General features: G+C 44.1%; 1 protein-coding gene across 1 annotated transcript in view; it reads right to left on the bottom strand.

The window, feature by feature from the left end:
- colec10 (collectin sub-family member 10 (C-type lectin)) overlaps positions 1 to 3,752 on the bottom strand; it is a 6,253-nt gene extending 2,501 nt beyond the window's left edge. The window contains exons 1-2 of the mRNA XM_046336114.1: positions 3,597 to 3,752; positions 1,144 to 1,241 (exon numbers count right to left, since the gene is read on the bottom strand). Coding sequence (XP_046192070.1) covers positions 1,144 to 1,241; positions 3,597 to 3,711 — 213 coding nt within the window. The 5' untranslated portion in view covers positions 3,712 to 3,752. The remainder of the gene's footprint in view (positions 1 to 1,143; positions 1,242 to 3,596) is intronic.
- Positions 3,753 to 18,245: the final 14,493 nt, after the last annotated feature.

Genomic DNA, 18,245 nt, shown 5'->3' with positions numbered 1-18,245 from the left:
TTCTGAGTCTAGAAAGACTGGGGGATAGCTGGTAGAAAGACTGGGGGGATAGCTGGTCTGTGCTGCTTCTGAGTCTAGAAAGACTGATAGGGGGATAGCTAGTCTGTTCTGCTTCTGAATCTAGAAAGACTGGGGGATAGCTGGTCTGTTCTGCTTCTGAATCTAGAAAGACTGGGGGGGATAGCTGGTCTGTTCTGCTTCTGAATCTAGAAAGACTGGGGGGGATAGCTGGTCTGTTCTGCTTCTGAATCTAGAAAGACTGGGGGGGATAGCTAGTCTGTTCTGCTTTTGAGTCTAGAAAGACTGGGGGGATAGCTAGTCTGTTCTGCTTTTGAGTCTAGAGTATTGAGTGCTTATATAGGCATTTACCTTCAACTGAGGAGGTTTATCTACCTTGAACTCTGAGGACTTACTCTGCGGTGGGCAGTGGTGGAAAATGTGTCATGCTTGAGTAAAAGTAAAGACACCTTAATAGAAAAACAAAGCATTTGTCTTTAGTGAGTCTGCCAGATCAGAGGAAGTGGGAATGACTACGGATATTTTCTTGATAAGTGTGTGAATTGGACCATTTTCCTGTCCTGCTAAGCATAAAAAAATGTAACGAGTACTTTTGGGTGTCAGGGAAAATTTATGGAGTTCAATTTTCTTCAGGAAGTGAGTGAAATAAAAGTTTAAGTTGTCAAAATTATAAATAGTAAAGTACAGATACCCCCAAAACAACATAAGTAGTACTTTAAAGTATTTTTACTTAAGTACTTTAAACCACTACGCGTGGGAGTATACAAAACACCTCAGCTCACTTAGACACTTAACAAACTCTGTTTAGATACTCTGTTTAAAACCGTCAAGACAACAATTTAAAAACGATTTAAAATAGGATCAGTAGAACATGCCGGAAAGTTGGAGAGAGTCCAGGTGCCTCTAATCTTTAAAGGGGAGGAGAGAGGCCTGGGGCCTCTAATATTTAAAGGGGAGGAGAGAGTCCAGGGACCTCTAATCTTTAAAGGGGAGGAGAGAGGCCTGGGGCCTCTAATATTTAAAGGGGAGGAGAGAGGCCTGGGGCCTCTAATCTTTAAAGGGGAGGAGAGAGGCCAGGGGCATCTAATCTTTAAAGGGGATGATTCATGTATTTGAATATTAAACCAATAAAAGACATATAAAGGAAGCACCTAGTAGTCCTGGTGGGCCGGTCTTTCCCAGCCGTCCCTGGTCTCCCTCGCCTCCCCCTTCACCCAGGTCTCCTGTTAGGAGAGGAAGAAACGTTAAGATGAGATTCAGCAACTCTTGGGAGGCCAACGGAAGTCAATTTAAAAGAGCTTCTTTATTGTTGCACGTAAAACCAATGTATTTCGGCTTTTGGCCTTCAAGGTTTTTTTTTTTTACAAAATGGCCTCCTATGAACTCAGGGACCAATCACAACGAGGGGAAGAAAAAGCATATAACCCATTTTATGACAATGCAATAGATATGTCAAGCAAAGAGAAGAGACCCGACAATAGAGACAAGAGGTTTGTTCAGTGGACTGAAAGGCTCCCATTTGACCTGAGGAAACCTGACTCAGTAGGGCCTTGGCTTCTCTGTGCCTGGTTTACAGGTTCACTGACTTCAAGACAAACCATAGCCGTTCTTTCTCAGTCCATATAGACACTGCTGTTTGGGACGGGTCTTATCTAAATAAACTCCTCTATTGTGAAGCAGCTGTTTCAATACAGACAGTCAGCCAGACAGTCATAGTGGCCACTTCTCTGGCGCTAGCAATAGCACGCAAAACAAAATGAAACATTTCCTTGTGTATAAATTACTCATGACATACAGTATATACTCCTCCTAAAATCCCCAAATAAGTATTACCTCTACTGTCTAAGGGTGTTCGTTATAGTCCAACCTACACAGCCAACACCGTGTTAATACTGCACAACACTACAACAGTAGCAGCCTCTCATACCAACCATGTCTTAAGGCTGTTGCCCCAATAAAGGAGATGGAAGTGACGGTACTGTTTCAACACATGGTTATTGTTTAATACCAGCAGGGTCTCTGCAAGAAACAAGCTACTGTTGTAGTGAAACAACAAAACAGCAACCGAGGCATGCTGTCTCCATTAACCAGGCTGTATCACAACCGGCCGTGACTGGGAGTCCCATAGGCCTGGTTTAACATGGTACAGACAGATCATGCTGTCTCCATTAACCAGGCTGTATCACAACCGGCCGTGACTGGGAGTCCCATAGGCCTGGTTTAACATGGTACAGACAGATCATGCTGTCTCCATTAACCAGGCTGTATCACAACCGGCCGTGACTGGGAGTCCCATAGGCCTGGTTTAACATGGTACAGACAGATCATGCTATCTCCATTATAACCACCTGGTTTAACATGGTGCAGACAGATCATGCTATCTCCATTATAACCACCTGGTTTAACATGGTGCAGACAGATCATGCTATCACCATTATAACCACCTGGTTTAACATGGTGCAGACAGATCATGCTATCTCCATTATAACCACCTGGTTTAACATGGTGCAGACAGATCATGCTATCTCCATTATAACCACCTGGTTTAACATGGTGCAGACAGATCATGCTATCACCACCTGGTTTATAACCACTATCTGGTTTAAACCTGGTTTAACATGGTGCAGACAGATCATGCTATCTCCATTATAACCACCTGGTTTAACATGGTGCAGACAGATCATGCTATCTCCATTATAACCACCTGGTTTAACATGGTGCAGACAGATCATGCTATCTCCATTATAACCACCTGGTTTAACATGGTGCAGACAGATCATGCTATCTCCATTATAACCACCTGGTTTAACATGGTGCAGACAGATCATGCTATCTCCATTATAACCACCTGGTTTAAGACGGTGCAGACAGATCATGCTATCACCATTATAACCACCTGGTTTAAGACGGTGCAGACAGATCATGCTATCTCCATTATAACCACCTGGTTTAAGACGGTGCAGACAGGCATTAGATCATCATTATAACCACCTGGTTTAAGATGGTGCAGACAGATCATGCTATCTCCATTATAACCACCTGGTTTAAGACGGTGCAGACAGGCATTAGATCATCATTATAACCACCTGGTTTAAGACGGTGCAGACAGATCATGCTATCTCCATTATAACCACCTGGTTTAAGACGGTGCAGACAGATCATGCTATCACCATTATAACCACCTGGTTTAAGACGGTGCAGACAGATCATGCTATCTCCATTATAACCACCTGGTTTAAGACGGTGCAGACAGGCATTAGATCATCATTATAACCACCTGGTTTAAGACGGTGCAGACAGATCATGCTATCTCCATTATAACCACCTGGTTTAAGACGGTGCAGACAGATCATGCTATCACCATTATAACCACCTGGTTTAAGACGGTGCAGACAGGCATTAGATCATCATTTGTTTGCTTAACATTAAAAGGATTTACCAAAATGGTTTTTTTTCCCGAGCCCTGACAATTCCCAAGCTCTTATATAACATCAGACAGATTGCTGTACTGTGGAGACACACCGGACAGTTCTAAAATCCTTTAGAGAGCCTGCAGATGGAAGGTTGAAAAACATCACCTTTAGATCCTGGAAGAATAGTGTTGGAACAGACTTCGACCGCATTAAGAGAATCAAAGATAGTTGAAAGGACAGAGAGCACCAGTAGCCTCCTGCTGAAGTCGTGATGTTTCATGTCCTTTAGTATGAGGATTCAATACAGCACAAGGACCATACAGCATGTTTTAGACGCAGAGCTGGGTTCTATCTTTGTTTACCAAACGTTATCACTTCTCTGTCATGCTGTCAGACAACATTATCCAGGCTAGGTAATTAGCCAGGGTAGGTTAGGGGACACATGTTTACTCACTCTTGAATCTGGAATTTGAGTGAACAAATTAGTGACTATCTTTGTAATGTTGTATTTGCCCCAGGATTATGTTATATATCAATGTATTATTATTACTGTTATATATTATATATTACTACTGTTATATATTATATATTACTACTGTTATATATTATATATTACTACTGTTATATATTATATATTACTACTGTTATATATTATATATTACTACTGTTATATATTATATATTACTACTGTTATATATTATATATTACTACTGTTATATATTATATATTACTACTGTTATATTATTACTACTATTATATATTATATATTACTACTGTTATATATTATATATTACTACTGTTATATATTATATATTACTACTGTTATATATTATATATTACTACTGTTATATATGATATATTACTACTGTTATATATTATATATTACTACTGGTATATTATTACTACTATTATATATTATATATTACTACTGGTATATATTATATATTACTACTGTTATATATTATATATTACTACTGTTGTATATTATATATTACTACTGTTATATATTATATATTACTACTGTTATATATTATATATTACTACTGTTATATATTATATATTACTACTGTTATATATTATATATTACTACAGTTATATTATTACTACTGTTATATAGTATATAGTACTACTGTTATATATTATATATTACTACTGTTGTATATTATATATTACTACTGTTATATATTATATATTACTACTGTTATATATTATATATTACTACTGTTATATATTATATATTACTACTGTTATATATTATATATTACTACAGTTATATTATTACTACTGTTATATATTATATATTACTACTGTTATATATTATATATTACTACAGTTATATTATTACTACTGTTATATAGTATATAGTACTACTGTTATATATTATATATTACTACTGTTATATATTATATATTACTACTGTTATATATTATATATTACTACTGTTATATATTATATATTACTACTGTTATATATTATATATTACTACTGTTATATATTATATATTACTACTGTTATATTATTACTACTGTTATATATTATATATTACTACTGTTATATATTATATATTACTACTGTTATACTACTGTTATATTATTATATATTACTACTGTTATATTATTACTACTGTTATATATATTATTATATATTATATATTACTACTGTTATATTATTACTACTATTATATATTATATATTACTACTGTTATATATTATTATTACTACTGTTATATATTATATATTACTACTGTTATATATTATATATTACTACTGTTATATATTATATATTACTACTGTTGTATTATTAGGTCCATAATACATCTGATCTACATACCAGTTAAATCTACGGGTCATCATTAGGTCCATAAAACATCTGGTCTACATACCAGTTAAATCTACGGGTCATCATTAGGTCCATAAAACATCTAGTCTACATACCAGTTAAATCTACGGGTCATCATTAGGTCCATAAAACATCTAGTCTACATACCAGTTAAATCTACGGGTCATCATTAGGTCCATAAAACATCTGGTCTACATACCAGTTAAATCTACGGGTCATCATTAGGTCCATAATACATCTAGTCTACACTACCAGTTAAATCTACGGGTCATCATTAGGTCCATAAAACATCTAGTCTACATACCAGTTAAATCTACGGGTCATCATTAGGTCCATAAAACATCTGGTCTACATACCAGTTAAATCTACGGGTGATCATTAGGTCCATAATACATCTAGTCTACATACCAGTTAAATCTACGGGTCATCATTAGGTCCATAAAACATCTAGTCTACATACCAGTTAAATCTACGGGTCATCATTAGGTCCATAAAACATCTGGTCTACATACCAGTTAAATCTACGGGTCATCATTAGGTCCATAATACATCTAGTCTAATACCAGTTAAATCTACGGGTCATCATTAGGTCCATAAAACATCTGGTCTACATACCAGTTAAATCTACAGGTCATCATTAGGTCCATAATACATCTAGTCTACATACCACTTAAATCTACGGTTCATCAACTGTTCTGCCTGCGGCTATGGAACCCTGACCTGTTCACCGGACGTGCTACCTGTCCCAGACTTGCTGTCTTCAACTCTCTAGAGACAGCAGGAGCGGTAGAGATACTCTTAATGATCGGCTATGAAAAGCCAACTGACATTTACTCCTGAGGTGCTGACTTGCTGCACTCTCGACAACTACTGTGATTATTATTATTTGACCATGCTGGTCATTTATGAACATTTGAACATCTTGGCCATGTTCTGTTATAATCTCCACCCGGCACAGCCAGAAGAGGACTGGCCACCCCTCATAGCCTGGTTCCTCTCTAGGTTTCTTCCTAGGTTTTGGCCTTTCTAGGGAGTTTTTCCTAGCCACCGTGCTTCTACACCTGCATTGCATGCTGTTTGGGGATTTAGGCTGGCTTTCTGTACAGCACTTTGAGATATCAGCTGATGTACGAAGGGCTTTATAAATACATTTGATTTGATTTGATCATTAGGTCTTGGCCTACAGATGGAAATGTTACAACGTTCTAGTCAGTATAGTATCAACACTGCTTGAATCAGAGGGTGTGACATTCTTATCAATACCAAGGGAATACTTCCCCTCTCCTCTCCTCTCCTCTCCTCTCCTCTCCTCTCCTCTCCTCTCCTCTCCTCTCCTCTCCTCTCCTCTCCTCTCCTCTCCTCTCCTCTCCTCTCCTCTCCTCTCCTCTCCTCTCCTCTCCTCTCCTCTTCTCCTCTCCCCCTCTCCTCCTCTCTCCTCTCTCTCCTCTCCTCTCCTCTCCTCTCCCTCTCTCCTCTCCTCTCTCTCTCCTCTCCTCTCCTCTCCTCTCCTCTCCTCTCCTCTCCTCTCCTCTCTATCTCCTCTCCTCTCCTCTCCCTCCTCCCTCCTCTCCTCTCCTCTCCTCTCCTCTCCTCTCCTCTCCTCTCCTCTCCTCTCCTCCTCTCCTCTCCTCTTCTCCTCTCCCCTCTCCTCTCCTCTCCCTCCTCTCCTCTCTCCTCTCCTCTCCTCTCCTCTCCTCTCCTCTCCTCTCCTCTCCTCTCCTCTCCTCTCCTCTCCTCTCCTCTCCTCTTCTCCTCTACCCCTCTCCTCTCCTCTCCTCTCCTCTTCTCTTCTCTCCTCTCCTCTTCTCTTCTCTTCTCTTCTCTTCTCTCCTCTCCTCTTCTCCTCTCCCCCTCTCCACCCTGTTGACCACAGAGTCAGACACGGCAGTTGGAGTGGGAGAAGGAGTGGTGTGTCTGTGTGTTCCAGCCTGGTTCCAGCAGCTCATCCCTGCAGGCGTGACCGGCGAGAAGGCTGCGTCCCAGATGGCCCCCTATTTCATTTATAGTGCACTGCTTTTGACCAGACCACATAGGGAATAGGGTGCTCCCTCCCTCTCAATGATCAACCACAAACCCCTGTTTCCCCTCGAGACATTCTCTCATAATTGCGCCCACCTCATTTGACACCATGTGATGAAAAATGCATAGATTACAGTGGGGTTTGGAGGAATGGAATTCCCTCTGAGAGGAAAAGCTGTCTGCACTGAACCACATGTCTTGGCTAGAGCCGTTTCCTCGTAGATTTGTGTTTCCTCCAGTACTTTTAGCTCTTCATCAATATGAAACCAGTTGTGGAGTTGCCCCTCCTAATCTTTAAAGGGGGGAGAGAGGCCTGGGGCCTCTAACCTTTAAAGGGGAGGAGAGAGTCCAGGGGCCTCTAATCTTTAAAGGGGAGGAGAGAGTCCAGGGGCCTCTAATCTTTAAAGGGGAGGAGAGAGGCCTGGGGCCTCTAATCTTTAAAGGGGAGGAGAGAGTCCAGGGGCCTCTAATCTTTAAAGGGGAGGAGAGAGGCCTGGGGCCTCTAACCTTTAAAGGGGAGGAGAGAGTCCAGGGGCCTCTAATCTTTAAAGGGGAGGAGAGAGGCCTGGGGCCTCTAATATTTAAAGGGGAGGAGAGAGTCCAGGGGCCTCTAATCTTTAAAGGGGAGAAGAGAGGCCTGGGGCCTCTAATATTTAAAGGGGAGGAGAGAGGCCTGGGGCCTCTAATCTTTAAAGGGGATGAGAGAGGCCTGGGGCCTCTAATCTTTAAAGGGGAGGAGAGAGTCCAGGGGCCTCTAATCTTTAAAGGGGAGGAGAGAGGCCTGGGGCCTCTAATCTTTAAAGGGGAGGAGAGAGTCCAGGTGCCTCTAATCTTTAAAGGGGAGGAGAGAGGCCTGGGGCCTCTAATATTTAAAGGGGAGGAGAGAGTCCAGGGACCTCTAATCTTTAAAGGGGAGGAGAGAGGCCTGGGGCCTCTAATATTTAAAGGGGAGGAGAGAGGCCTGGGGCCTCTAATCTTTAAAGGGGAGGAGAGAGGCCAGGGGCATCTAATCTTTAAAGGGGATGAGAGAGGCCAGGGGAATCTAATCTTTAAAGGGGAGGAGAGAGGCCAGGGTCCTCTAATCTTTAAAGGGGAGGAGGCGGGGAACATCTTTTCTTTCCATGGGCCTCAAAATCTTTAAAGGGGAAGGGAGAGGGAGCCTCTTTTCTGTCCAGGGGCCTTTCATCTTTAAAGGGGAGGAGAGAAGCCAGGGACATGTAATCTTTAAAGGGGAAGAGGGAGGGAGCATATTTTCTTTCCAAGAGCCTCTAATCTGTAGAAAGACATAATGTAGAGAGACACTGTTGGAACTTGGAACACAAGCATTTTGCAATAACATCTGCTAAATATTTGTATGTGATCAGTACAATTTGATTTGATTTGATGAAACCCTAATCAGGGTGTGACACTCTTGTTCTCTCTTCTGTACTATTTTCTTTCTCTCTCTCCATCTCACCCTCTCTCCCTCCTTCACTCTCTCCCTTCCTCTCTCCCTTCCTCTCTCCCTCTCCCTCTCTCTGTATCTCACTCTCTCTCTCCATCTCACCCTCTCTCCCTCCTTCACTCTCTCCCTTCCTCTCTCCCTTCCTCTCTCCCTCTCCCTCTCTCCGTATCTCACTCTCTCTCTCCGTCTCACCCTCTCTCCCTCTCTCTCTCTCTCTGTCTCAATTCAATTTTCAATTTCAATTTAAATTTAAGGGCTTTATTGGCATGGGAAACATATGTTTACATTGCCAAAGCAAATCCTTCTCTCTCTCCCTCCCTCCCTCCCTCCCCCTCCCTCCCTCCCTCCCTCCCTCCCTCCCTCCCTCCCTCCCTCCCTCCCTCCCTCCCTCTCTTGCTCTCTCTCCCTCCCTCCCTGTCTCCCTCCCTTGCTCTCCCTCCCCCCCTCTCTCCCTCTCTTCCCTCCCCCTCCCTCCCCTCCCTCCCTCCCTCCCTCCCTCTTGCCTCCCTCCCTCCCTCCCTCCCTCCCTCCCCCCCCCCTCTCTCCCTCTCTTGCTCTCCCTCCCCCTCTCTCCCTCTCTTGCTCTCCCTCCCTCCCTCTCCCTCTCTTGCTTTCTCTCCCTCCCTCTCTCCCTCTCGCTCTCCCTCCCTCCCTCTCTCCCTCCCTCCCCTCTCCCTCTCTTGCTCTCTCTCCCTCCCTCCATCTCTCCCTCTCTCCCTCCCTCTCTCTCTCCCTCTCTCCCTCTCTTGCCTCTCTCCCTCCCTCTCTCCCTCTCTTGCTCGCTCTCTCTCCTCTCTCCCTCTCTTGCCCTGTGCTCTCTCTCCCTCCCTCTCTCGCTCTCTCGCTCTCCCCCTCTCTCTCTCTCCCCCTCCCTCCCTCCCTCCCTCCCTCCCTCCCTCCCTCCCTCCCTCCCCCTCCCTCCCTCCCTCCCTCCCTCCCTCCCTCCCTCTCCCTTGCTCCCTCTCTCCCTCTCTTGCTCCCTCTCTCCTCTCCCTCTCTCCCTCCCTCTCTCCTCCCTCCCTCTCTCCCTCCCTCTCTCCCTCTCTTGCTCTCCCTCCCCTCGCTCTCTCTCCCTCCCTCTCTCTCTCCCTCTCTCCCTCCCTCCCTCTCTCCCTCTCTTGCTCTCTCTCCCTCCCTCTCTCCCTCTCTTGCTCTCTCTCCCTCCCTCTCTCTCTCTCTCTCTCTCTCTCTCTCTCCCTCTCTCCCCTCTCCCTCTCTTGCTTTCTGCTCTCTCTCAATTCAATTAAATTCAAAGGCCCTTTACTGGCATATTGTATATGGATTCTTTCTCTGTCTCGCTCTCTTAAAAGATTTCCTCTCCGGGGTCTGAGAAAGTGCCTCTTCCCTCCTCTTCATCCATCATCCATCCTGCTACATCAGCATAAATAGTACTGACAGGCATATTACTATAAGGGCTCATTGTTGACATGTGGGTCAATGGAGCCCCTTTATTTAGTGTGATTCACACTTCTGGACCAACGAGGTTTACGTTGTTGGTGAGCAATGCTGTACCACAGATTATTCACAGGAACAATGACCGACCGACTGCTTTGCAAGGTTGGTTTTCATAATGACTGTTTTGGGAAATCCATGCAACTGATCTCTCAGCTATTGGAGAGCTGTGAGGCCTGCAGCATGACGATGACCACATTCACACTGTTATTGGGTCGTCTGGTTTTAGGATTTAACTTTCAGAGAAATCTCTCAATTAAATTCAATTCAAGGGCTTTATTTGCATGGGAAACATGTGTTAACATTGCCAAAGCAAGAAGAGTTTGGATATTAGAGAAACATGTAATCAGACCTCTTGTTTGTGTGTGTGTCTGTCTGTGTGTGTGTGTGTGTGTGTGTGTGTGTGTGTGTGTGTGTGTGTGTGTGTGTGTGTGTGTGTGTGTGTGTGTGTGTGTGTGTGTGTGTGTGTGTGTGTGTGTGTGTGTGTGTGTGTGTGTGTGTGTGTGTGTGTGTGTGTGTGTGGAATATAGCATCTCAATGCCGTCATATTCCAAATTATTACATGGGATTCTTTAACCTTTATTTAACTAGACAAGTCAGTTCAGAACAAATTCTTATTTACAAATGACAGCCTACCCCGGCCAAACCCTATCCAGGACGACACTGGGCCAATTGTGCGCTGCCCTATAGGACCCCCAAATACGTCCGGTTGTGATACAGCCTGGAATCGAACCAGGGTCTGTAGTGACGCCTCTAGCACTGAGATGCAGTGCCTTAGACCGCTGAACCAGGGTGTCTGTAGTAACACCTCTAACACTGAGATGCTGTGCCTTAGACCACTGAACCAGGGTGTCTGTAGTGACTCCTCTAGTACTGAGATGCTGTGCCTTAGACCGCTGAACCAGGGTGTCTGTAGTGACTCCTCTAGCACTGAGATGCAGTGCCTTAGACCGCTGTGATACAGCCTAGATTCAAACCAGGGTGTCTGTAGTAACACCTCTAGTACTGAGATGCTGTGCCTTAGACCGCTGAACCAGGGTGTCTGTAGTAACACCTCTAGTACTGAGATGCTGTGCCTTAGACCGCTGAACCAGGGTGTCTGTAGTAACACCTCTAACACTGAGATGCAGTGCCTTAGACCGCTGAACCAGGGTGTCTGTAGTAACACCTCTAACACTGAGATGCAGTGCCTTAGACCGCTGAACCAGGGTCTGTAGTGACACCTCTAACACTGAGATGCAGTGCCTTAGACCGCTGAACCAGGGTGTCTGTAGTGACTCCTCTAGTACTGAGATGCTGTGCCTTAGACCGCTGAACCAGGGTGTCTGTAGTGACTCCTCTAGTACTGAGATGCTGTGCCTTAGACCACTGAACCAGGGTGTCTGTAGTGACTCCTCTAGTACTGAGATGCTGTGCCTTAGACCGCTGAACCAGGGTGTCTGTAGTGACTCCTCTAGTACTGAGATGCTGTGCCTTAGACCGCTGAACCAGGGTGTCTGTAGTGACTCCTCTAGCACTGAGATGCAGTGCCTTAGACCGCTGCACCACTCAGCAGCTCCACATCCATTCCGTGAGTCCCTGTAAACTAATGTTACCCTCTGTGTTTTTTATTCAGATGATCCGGTGAGCTAAATGTCAATATCATAAAACAGTAACCAGCTATTCAAATGAGCAGAGATAACATGTCTTTGTGGCTGTGTTGACAATGGGTGGTGGTTACATGGTCCTACTCTACTATGTCCATTAACCATGTATCATAAAGCTTTTCATGAGCATGACATCATAGATCCCAGCCAGTCATAACAGCTGGTGTCTGAGTTTAGAACAGTTGAGCTACTTGGTCATTTATGAACATTTGAACATCTTGGCCATGTTCTGTTATAATCTCCACCCGGCACAGCCAGTAGAGGACTGGCCACCCCACATAGCCTGGTTCCTCTCTAGGTTTCTTCCTAGGTTTTGGCCTTTCTAGGGAGTTTTTCCTAGCCACCGTGCTTCTACACCTGTATTGCTTGCTGTTTGGGGTTTTAGGCTGGGTTTCTGTACAGCACTTTGACATATCAGCTGATGTACGAAGGGCTATATAAATACATTTGATTTGATTTGATTTGGACACCATTATGACACGCTGTACCATGTGACGTGTCCTGTTGGAGCTAGTTTAGAACAGTTGAGCTACTCGGACACCATTATGACACGCTGTACCATGTGACGTGGACGGTTGGAGCTAGTTTAGAACAGTTGAGCTACTCGGACACCATTATGACACGCTGTACCATGTGACGTGGACGGTTGGAGCTAGTTTAGAACAGTTGAGCTACTCGGACACCATTATGACACGCTGTACCATGTGACGTGTCCTGTTGGAGCTAGTTTAGAACAGTTGAGCTACCTGGACACCATTATGACACGCTGTACCATGTGACGTGTCCTGTTGGAGCTAGTTTAGAACAGTTGAGCTACCTGGACACCATTATGACACGCTGTACCATGTGACGTGTCCTGTTGGAGCTAGTTTAGAACAGTTGAGCTACCTGGACACCATCATGACACGCTGTACCATGTGACGTGTCCTGTTGGAGCTAGTTTAGAACAGTTGAGCTACTTGGACACCATTATGACACGCTGTACCATGTGACGTGTCCTGTTGGAGCTAGTTTAGAACAGTTGAGCTACTTGGACACCATTATGACACGCTGTACCATGTGACGTGTCCTGTTGGAGCTAGTTTAGAACAGTTGAGCTACTCGGACACCATTATGACACGCTGTACCATGTGACGTGTCCTGTTGGAGCTAGTTTAGAACAGTTGAGCTACTTGGACACCATTATGACACGCTGTACCATGTGACGTGTCCTGTTGGAGCTAGTTTAGAACAGTTGAGCTACTTGGACACCATTATGACACGCTGTACCATGTGACGTGTCCTGTTGGAGCTAGTTTAGAACAGTTGAGTTACTTGGACACCATTATGACACGCTGTACCATGTGACGTGTCCTGTTGGAGCTAGTTTAGAACAGTTGAGCTACCTGGACACCATTATGACACGCTGTACCATGTGACGTGTCCTGTTGGAGCTAGTTTAGAACAGTTGAGCTACTTGGACACCATTATGACACGCTGTACCATGTGACGTGTCCTGTTGGAGCTAGTTTAGAACAGTTGAGCTACTTGGACACCATTATGACACGCTGTACCATGTGACGTGTCCTGTTGGAGCTAGTTTAGAACAGTTGAGCTACTTGGACACCATTATGACACGCTGTACCATGTGACGTGTCCTGTTGGAGCTAGTTTAGAACAGTTGAGCTACCTGGACACCATTATGACACGCTGTACCATGTGACGTGTCCTGTTGGAGCTAGTTTAGAACAGTTGAGCTACTTGGACACCATTATGACACGCTGTACCATGTGACGTGTCCTGTTGGAGCTAGTTTAGAACAGTTGAGCTACTTGGACACCATTATGACACGCTGTACCATGTGACGTGTCCTGTTGGAGCTAGTTTAGAACAGTCCACCATAATTTGCAAATAAATTAATAAAAAATCCTACAATGTGATTTTCTGGATTTTTTTTCTCATTTTGTCTGTCATAGTTGAAGTGTACCTATGATGAAAATTACTACTGGCCTCTCTCATCATTTTAAGTGGGAGAACTTGCACAATTGGTGGCTGACTAAATACTTTCTTTGCCCCACTGCATGTTTCCTGTAAGTCTTCATCAGGTCTAGTCAACTGTGATGTGTGGCTACATCAGGTCTAGTCAACTGTGATGTGTGGCTACATCAGGTCTAGTCAACTGTGATGTGTGGCTACATCAGGTCTAGTCAACTGTGATGTGTGGCTACATCAGGTCTAGTCAACTGTGATGTGTGGGGTATGTTGAGGTAAGTCTACCTCAGGTCTAGTCAACTGTGATGTGTGGCTTCATCAGGTCTAGTCAACTGTGATGTGTGGCTTCATCAGGTCTAGTCAACTGTGATGTGTGGCTTCATCAGGTCTAGTCAACTGTGATGTGTGGCTTCATCAGGTCTAGTCAACTGTGATGTGTGGCTACATCAGATCTAGTCAACTGTGATGTGTGGCTACATCAGATCTAGTCAACTGTGATGTGTGGCTTCATCAGGTCTAGTCAACTGTGATGTGTGGCTTCATCAGGTCTAGTCAACTGTGATGTGTGGCAACATCAGGTCTAGTCAACTGTGATGTGTGGCAACATCAGGTCTAGTCAGCTCAGGGATTTGAACTTGCAACCTTTGTGGTTATTAGTCCAATGCTCTAACCACTAGGCTATGCTGTCAGGGGAGACAATAAGGGCCTTTTTGAGGGACGTTTGGTTATGTATCAAAATATTTCCTTGTATCAGCACAGGACAGGATGCTGTGATGATTTCCAATTGGCCTTTACATAAAGATCAACATGACAAGGCATTCAGCTGTTTACACGTTGGTCCTTCAGGGCATATCAATGGAAGGTCACCGGAGGCAAACAAAACTGTCCAATGTAAATTTTGATCAAATGCCACCATTTGATCTGGAGTAAAGAAGCAACATATCACAGTTGACTAGACCTGAGGTAGACTTACAGGAAACAACATACCCCACACATCACAGTTGACTAGACCTGAGGTAGACTTACCTCAACATACCACACACATCACAGTTGACTAGACCTGAGGTAGACTTACCTCAACATACCCCACACATCACAGTTGACTAGACCTGAGGTAGACTTACCTCAACATACCCCACACATCACAGTTGACTAGACCTGAGGTAGACTTACCTCAACATACCCCACACATCACAGTTGACTAGACCTGAGGTAGACTTACCTCAACATACCACACACATCACAGTTGACTAGACCTGAGGTAGACTTACCTCAACATACCCCACACATCACAGTTGACTAGACCTGAGGTAGACTTACCTCAACATACCCCACACATCACAGTTGACTAGACCTGAGGTAGACTTACCTCAACATACCCCACACATCACAGTTGACTAGACCTGAGGTAGACTTACCTCAACATACCCCACACATCACAGTTGACTAGACCTGAGGTAGACTTACCTCAACATACCCCACACATCACAGTTGACTAGACCTGAGGCAGACTTACCTCAACATACCCCACACATCACAGTTGACTAGACCTGAGGTAGACTTACCTCAACATACCCCACACATCACAGTTGACTAGACCTGAGGTAGACTTACCTCAACATACCCCACACATCACAGTTGACTAGACCTGAGGTAGACTTACCTCAACATACCCCACACATCACAGTTGACTAGACCTGAGGTAGACTTACCTCAACATACCCCACACATCACAGTTGACTAGACCTGAGGTAGACTTACCTCAACATACCACACACATCACAGTTGACTAGACCTGAGGTAGACTTACCTCAACATACCCCACACATCACAGTTGACTAGACCTGAGGTAGACTTACCTCAACATACCCCACACATCACAGTTGACTAGACCTGAGGTAGACTTACCTCAACATACCCCACACATCACAGTTGACTAGACCTGAGGTAGACTTACCTCAACATACCACACAAATCACAGTTGACTAGACCTGAGGTAGACTTACCTCAACATACCCCACACATCACAGTTGACTAGACCTGAGGTAGACTTACCTCAACATACCCCACACATCACAGTTGACTAGACCTGAGGTAGACTTACCTCAACATACCCCACACATCACAGTTGACTAGACCTGAGGTAGACTTACCTCAACATACCCCACACATCACAGTTGACTAGACCTGAGGTAGACTTACCTCAACATACCCCACACATCACAGTTGACTAGACCTGAGGTAGACTTACCTCAACATACCCCACACATCACAGTTGACTAGACCTGAGGTAGACTTACCTCAACATACCCCACACATCACAGTTGACTAGACCTGAGGTAGACTTACCTCAACATACCCCACACATCACAGTTGACTAGACCTGAGGTAGACTTACCTCAACATACCCCACACATCACAGTTGACTAGACCTGAGGTAGACTTACCTCAACATACCCCACACATCACAGTTGACTAGACCTGAGGTAGACTTACCTCAACATACCCCACACATCACAGTTGACTAGACCTGAGGTAGACTTACCTCAACATACCCCACACATCACAGTTGACTAGACCTGAGGTAGACTTACCTCAACATACCCCACACATCACAGTTGACTAGACCTGAGGTAGACTTACCTCAACATACCCCACACATCACAGTTGACTAGACCTGAGGTAGACTTACCTCAACATACCCCACACATCACAGTTGACTAGACCTGAGGTAGACTTACCTCAACATACCCCACATCAGACCATACCTCAACATCACAGTTGACTAGACCTGAGGTAGACTTACCTCAACATACCCCACACATCACAGTTGACTAGACCTGAGGTAGACTTACCTCAACATACCCCACACATCACAGTTGACTAGACCTGAGGTAGACTTACCTCAACATACCCCACACATCACAGTTGACTAGACCTGAGGTAGACTTACCTCAACATACCCCACACATCACAGTTGACTAGACCTGAGGTAGACTTACCTCAACATACCCCACACATCACAGTTGACTAGACCTGAGGTAGACTTACCTCAACATACCCCACACATCACAGTTGACTAGACCTGAGGTAGACTTACCTCAACATACCCCACACATCACAGTTGACTAGACCTGAGGTAGACTTACCTCAACATACCCCACACATCACAGTTGACTAGACCTGAGGTAGACTTACCTCAACATACCCCACACATCACAGTTGACTAGACCTGAAGGTACAAATCTGTTGTTCTGCCCCTGAACAAGGCAGTTAATACCACTGTTCCTAGGCCGTCATTGAAAATAAGAATTTGTTCTTAACTGACTTCCCTAGTTAAATAATTTAGTTCCTAGGTGTTCATTAACCAATTCAATTAAAACACTCTGTCTGTTTATAAGAATTTGTAAGGTTCTTATTTACATAAAATAGACAGAGACCAGTCATCAACATTAACCAATAGCGTTTATTCTCGAGAGCTCTGATCATAATGCCATGTACATTGGTTTATATACCTCACATTTCGTCGTAAATGTCCCTCCTCCTCTCAGATACAATGGCAATATAGTTCACAAGTCTTCTCACCTTGTCTGCCACCTGTTAAACAATCTACTACCAGCCCAAGGTCTCTCCCCTCCCTGGGTGGGGACAGAATGTCCTGTAAGGAACACAGTATTCCAGCCGGTCTGATGATAGCTCCATTTGTTTCTAACAAGGAACAGAAAGTCCTTGTTCTAACTCTTGACTAAAACTAAACACATTATTTAGTGTTATGATTCATACAATCATACATTGACAGAGTAGTATTCTGTTTAGTTATAGTTCTAAGTTACATTTATACATCATTTAGTCATTATTCAAATAAATCCCATAACAATAAATGTCACTCCAATTCAAGAGTTAAATGTTTTATTTATTGTTATGGGATTTATTTGAATAATGACTAAATGATGTATAAATGTAACTTAGAACTATAACTAAACAGAATACTACTCTGTCACTGTATGATTGTATGAATCATAACACTAAATAATGTGTTTAGTTTTAGTCAAGAGTTAGAACAAGGACTTTCTGTTCCTTGTTAGAAACAAATGGAGCTATCATCAGACCGGTTTCACCTTAATATTCTATGCAGCTCATTGATTTCAGGCGTAGTTAGACAGTTGATCTGACTAGGGAAAGCTCAGAGCTGTGCGTTTCACACGTTATGGCCTTCGGAGGAGCCGAGGAGGAAGATGGCAGGAGGCATCAGTACTCCATGGAAACTCAGACAGTCTGTCTGTCTGTCCCAGGCCTCCCTGAACCATCTTCACAGCAGGACCTGGCAGTACTGAGCCCAGACTGAGACTCACTCAACCATCTGACGAGATCTTTGACAACAGCAGCACTCAAAAGGCTTTGACTGAGACATGCACAAGCCTTTCACTCAGAAGCTGTGCAGTC

Source organism: Oncorhynchus gorbuscha, unplaced genomic scaffold (genome assembly GCF_021184085.1).
Source record: "Oncorhynchus gorbuscha isolate QuinsamMale2020 ecotype Even-year unplaced genomic scaffold, OgorEven_v1.0 Un_scaffold_934, whole genome shotgun sequence".
Classification (NCBI taxonomy): Eukaryota; Metazoa; Chordata; class Actinopteri; order Salmoniformes; family Salmonidae; genus Oncorhynchus; species Oncorhynchus gorbuscha.
This window is presented reverse-complemented; position numbering and strand designations above follow the sequence as displayed.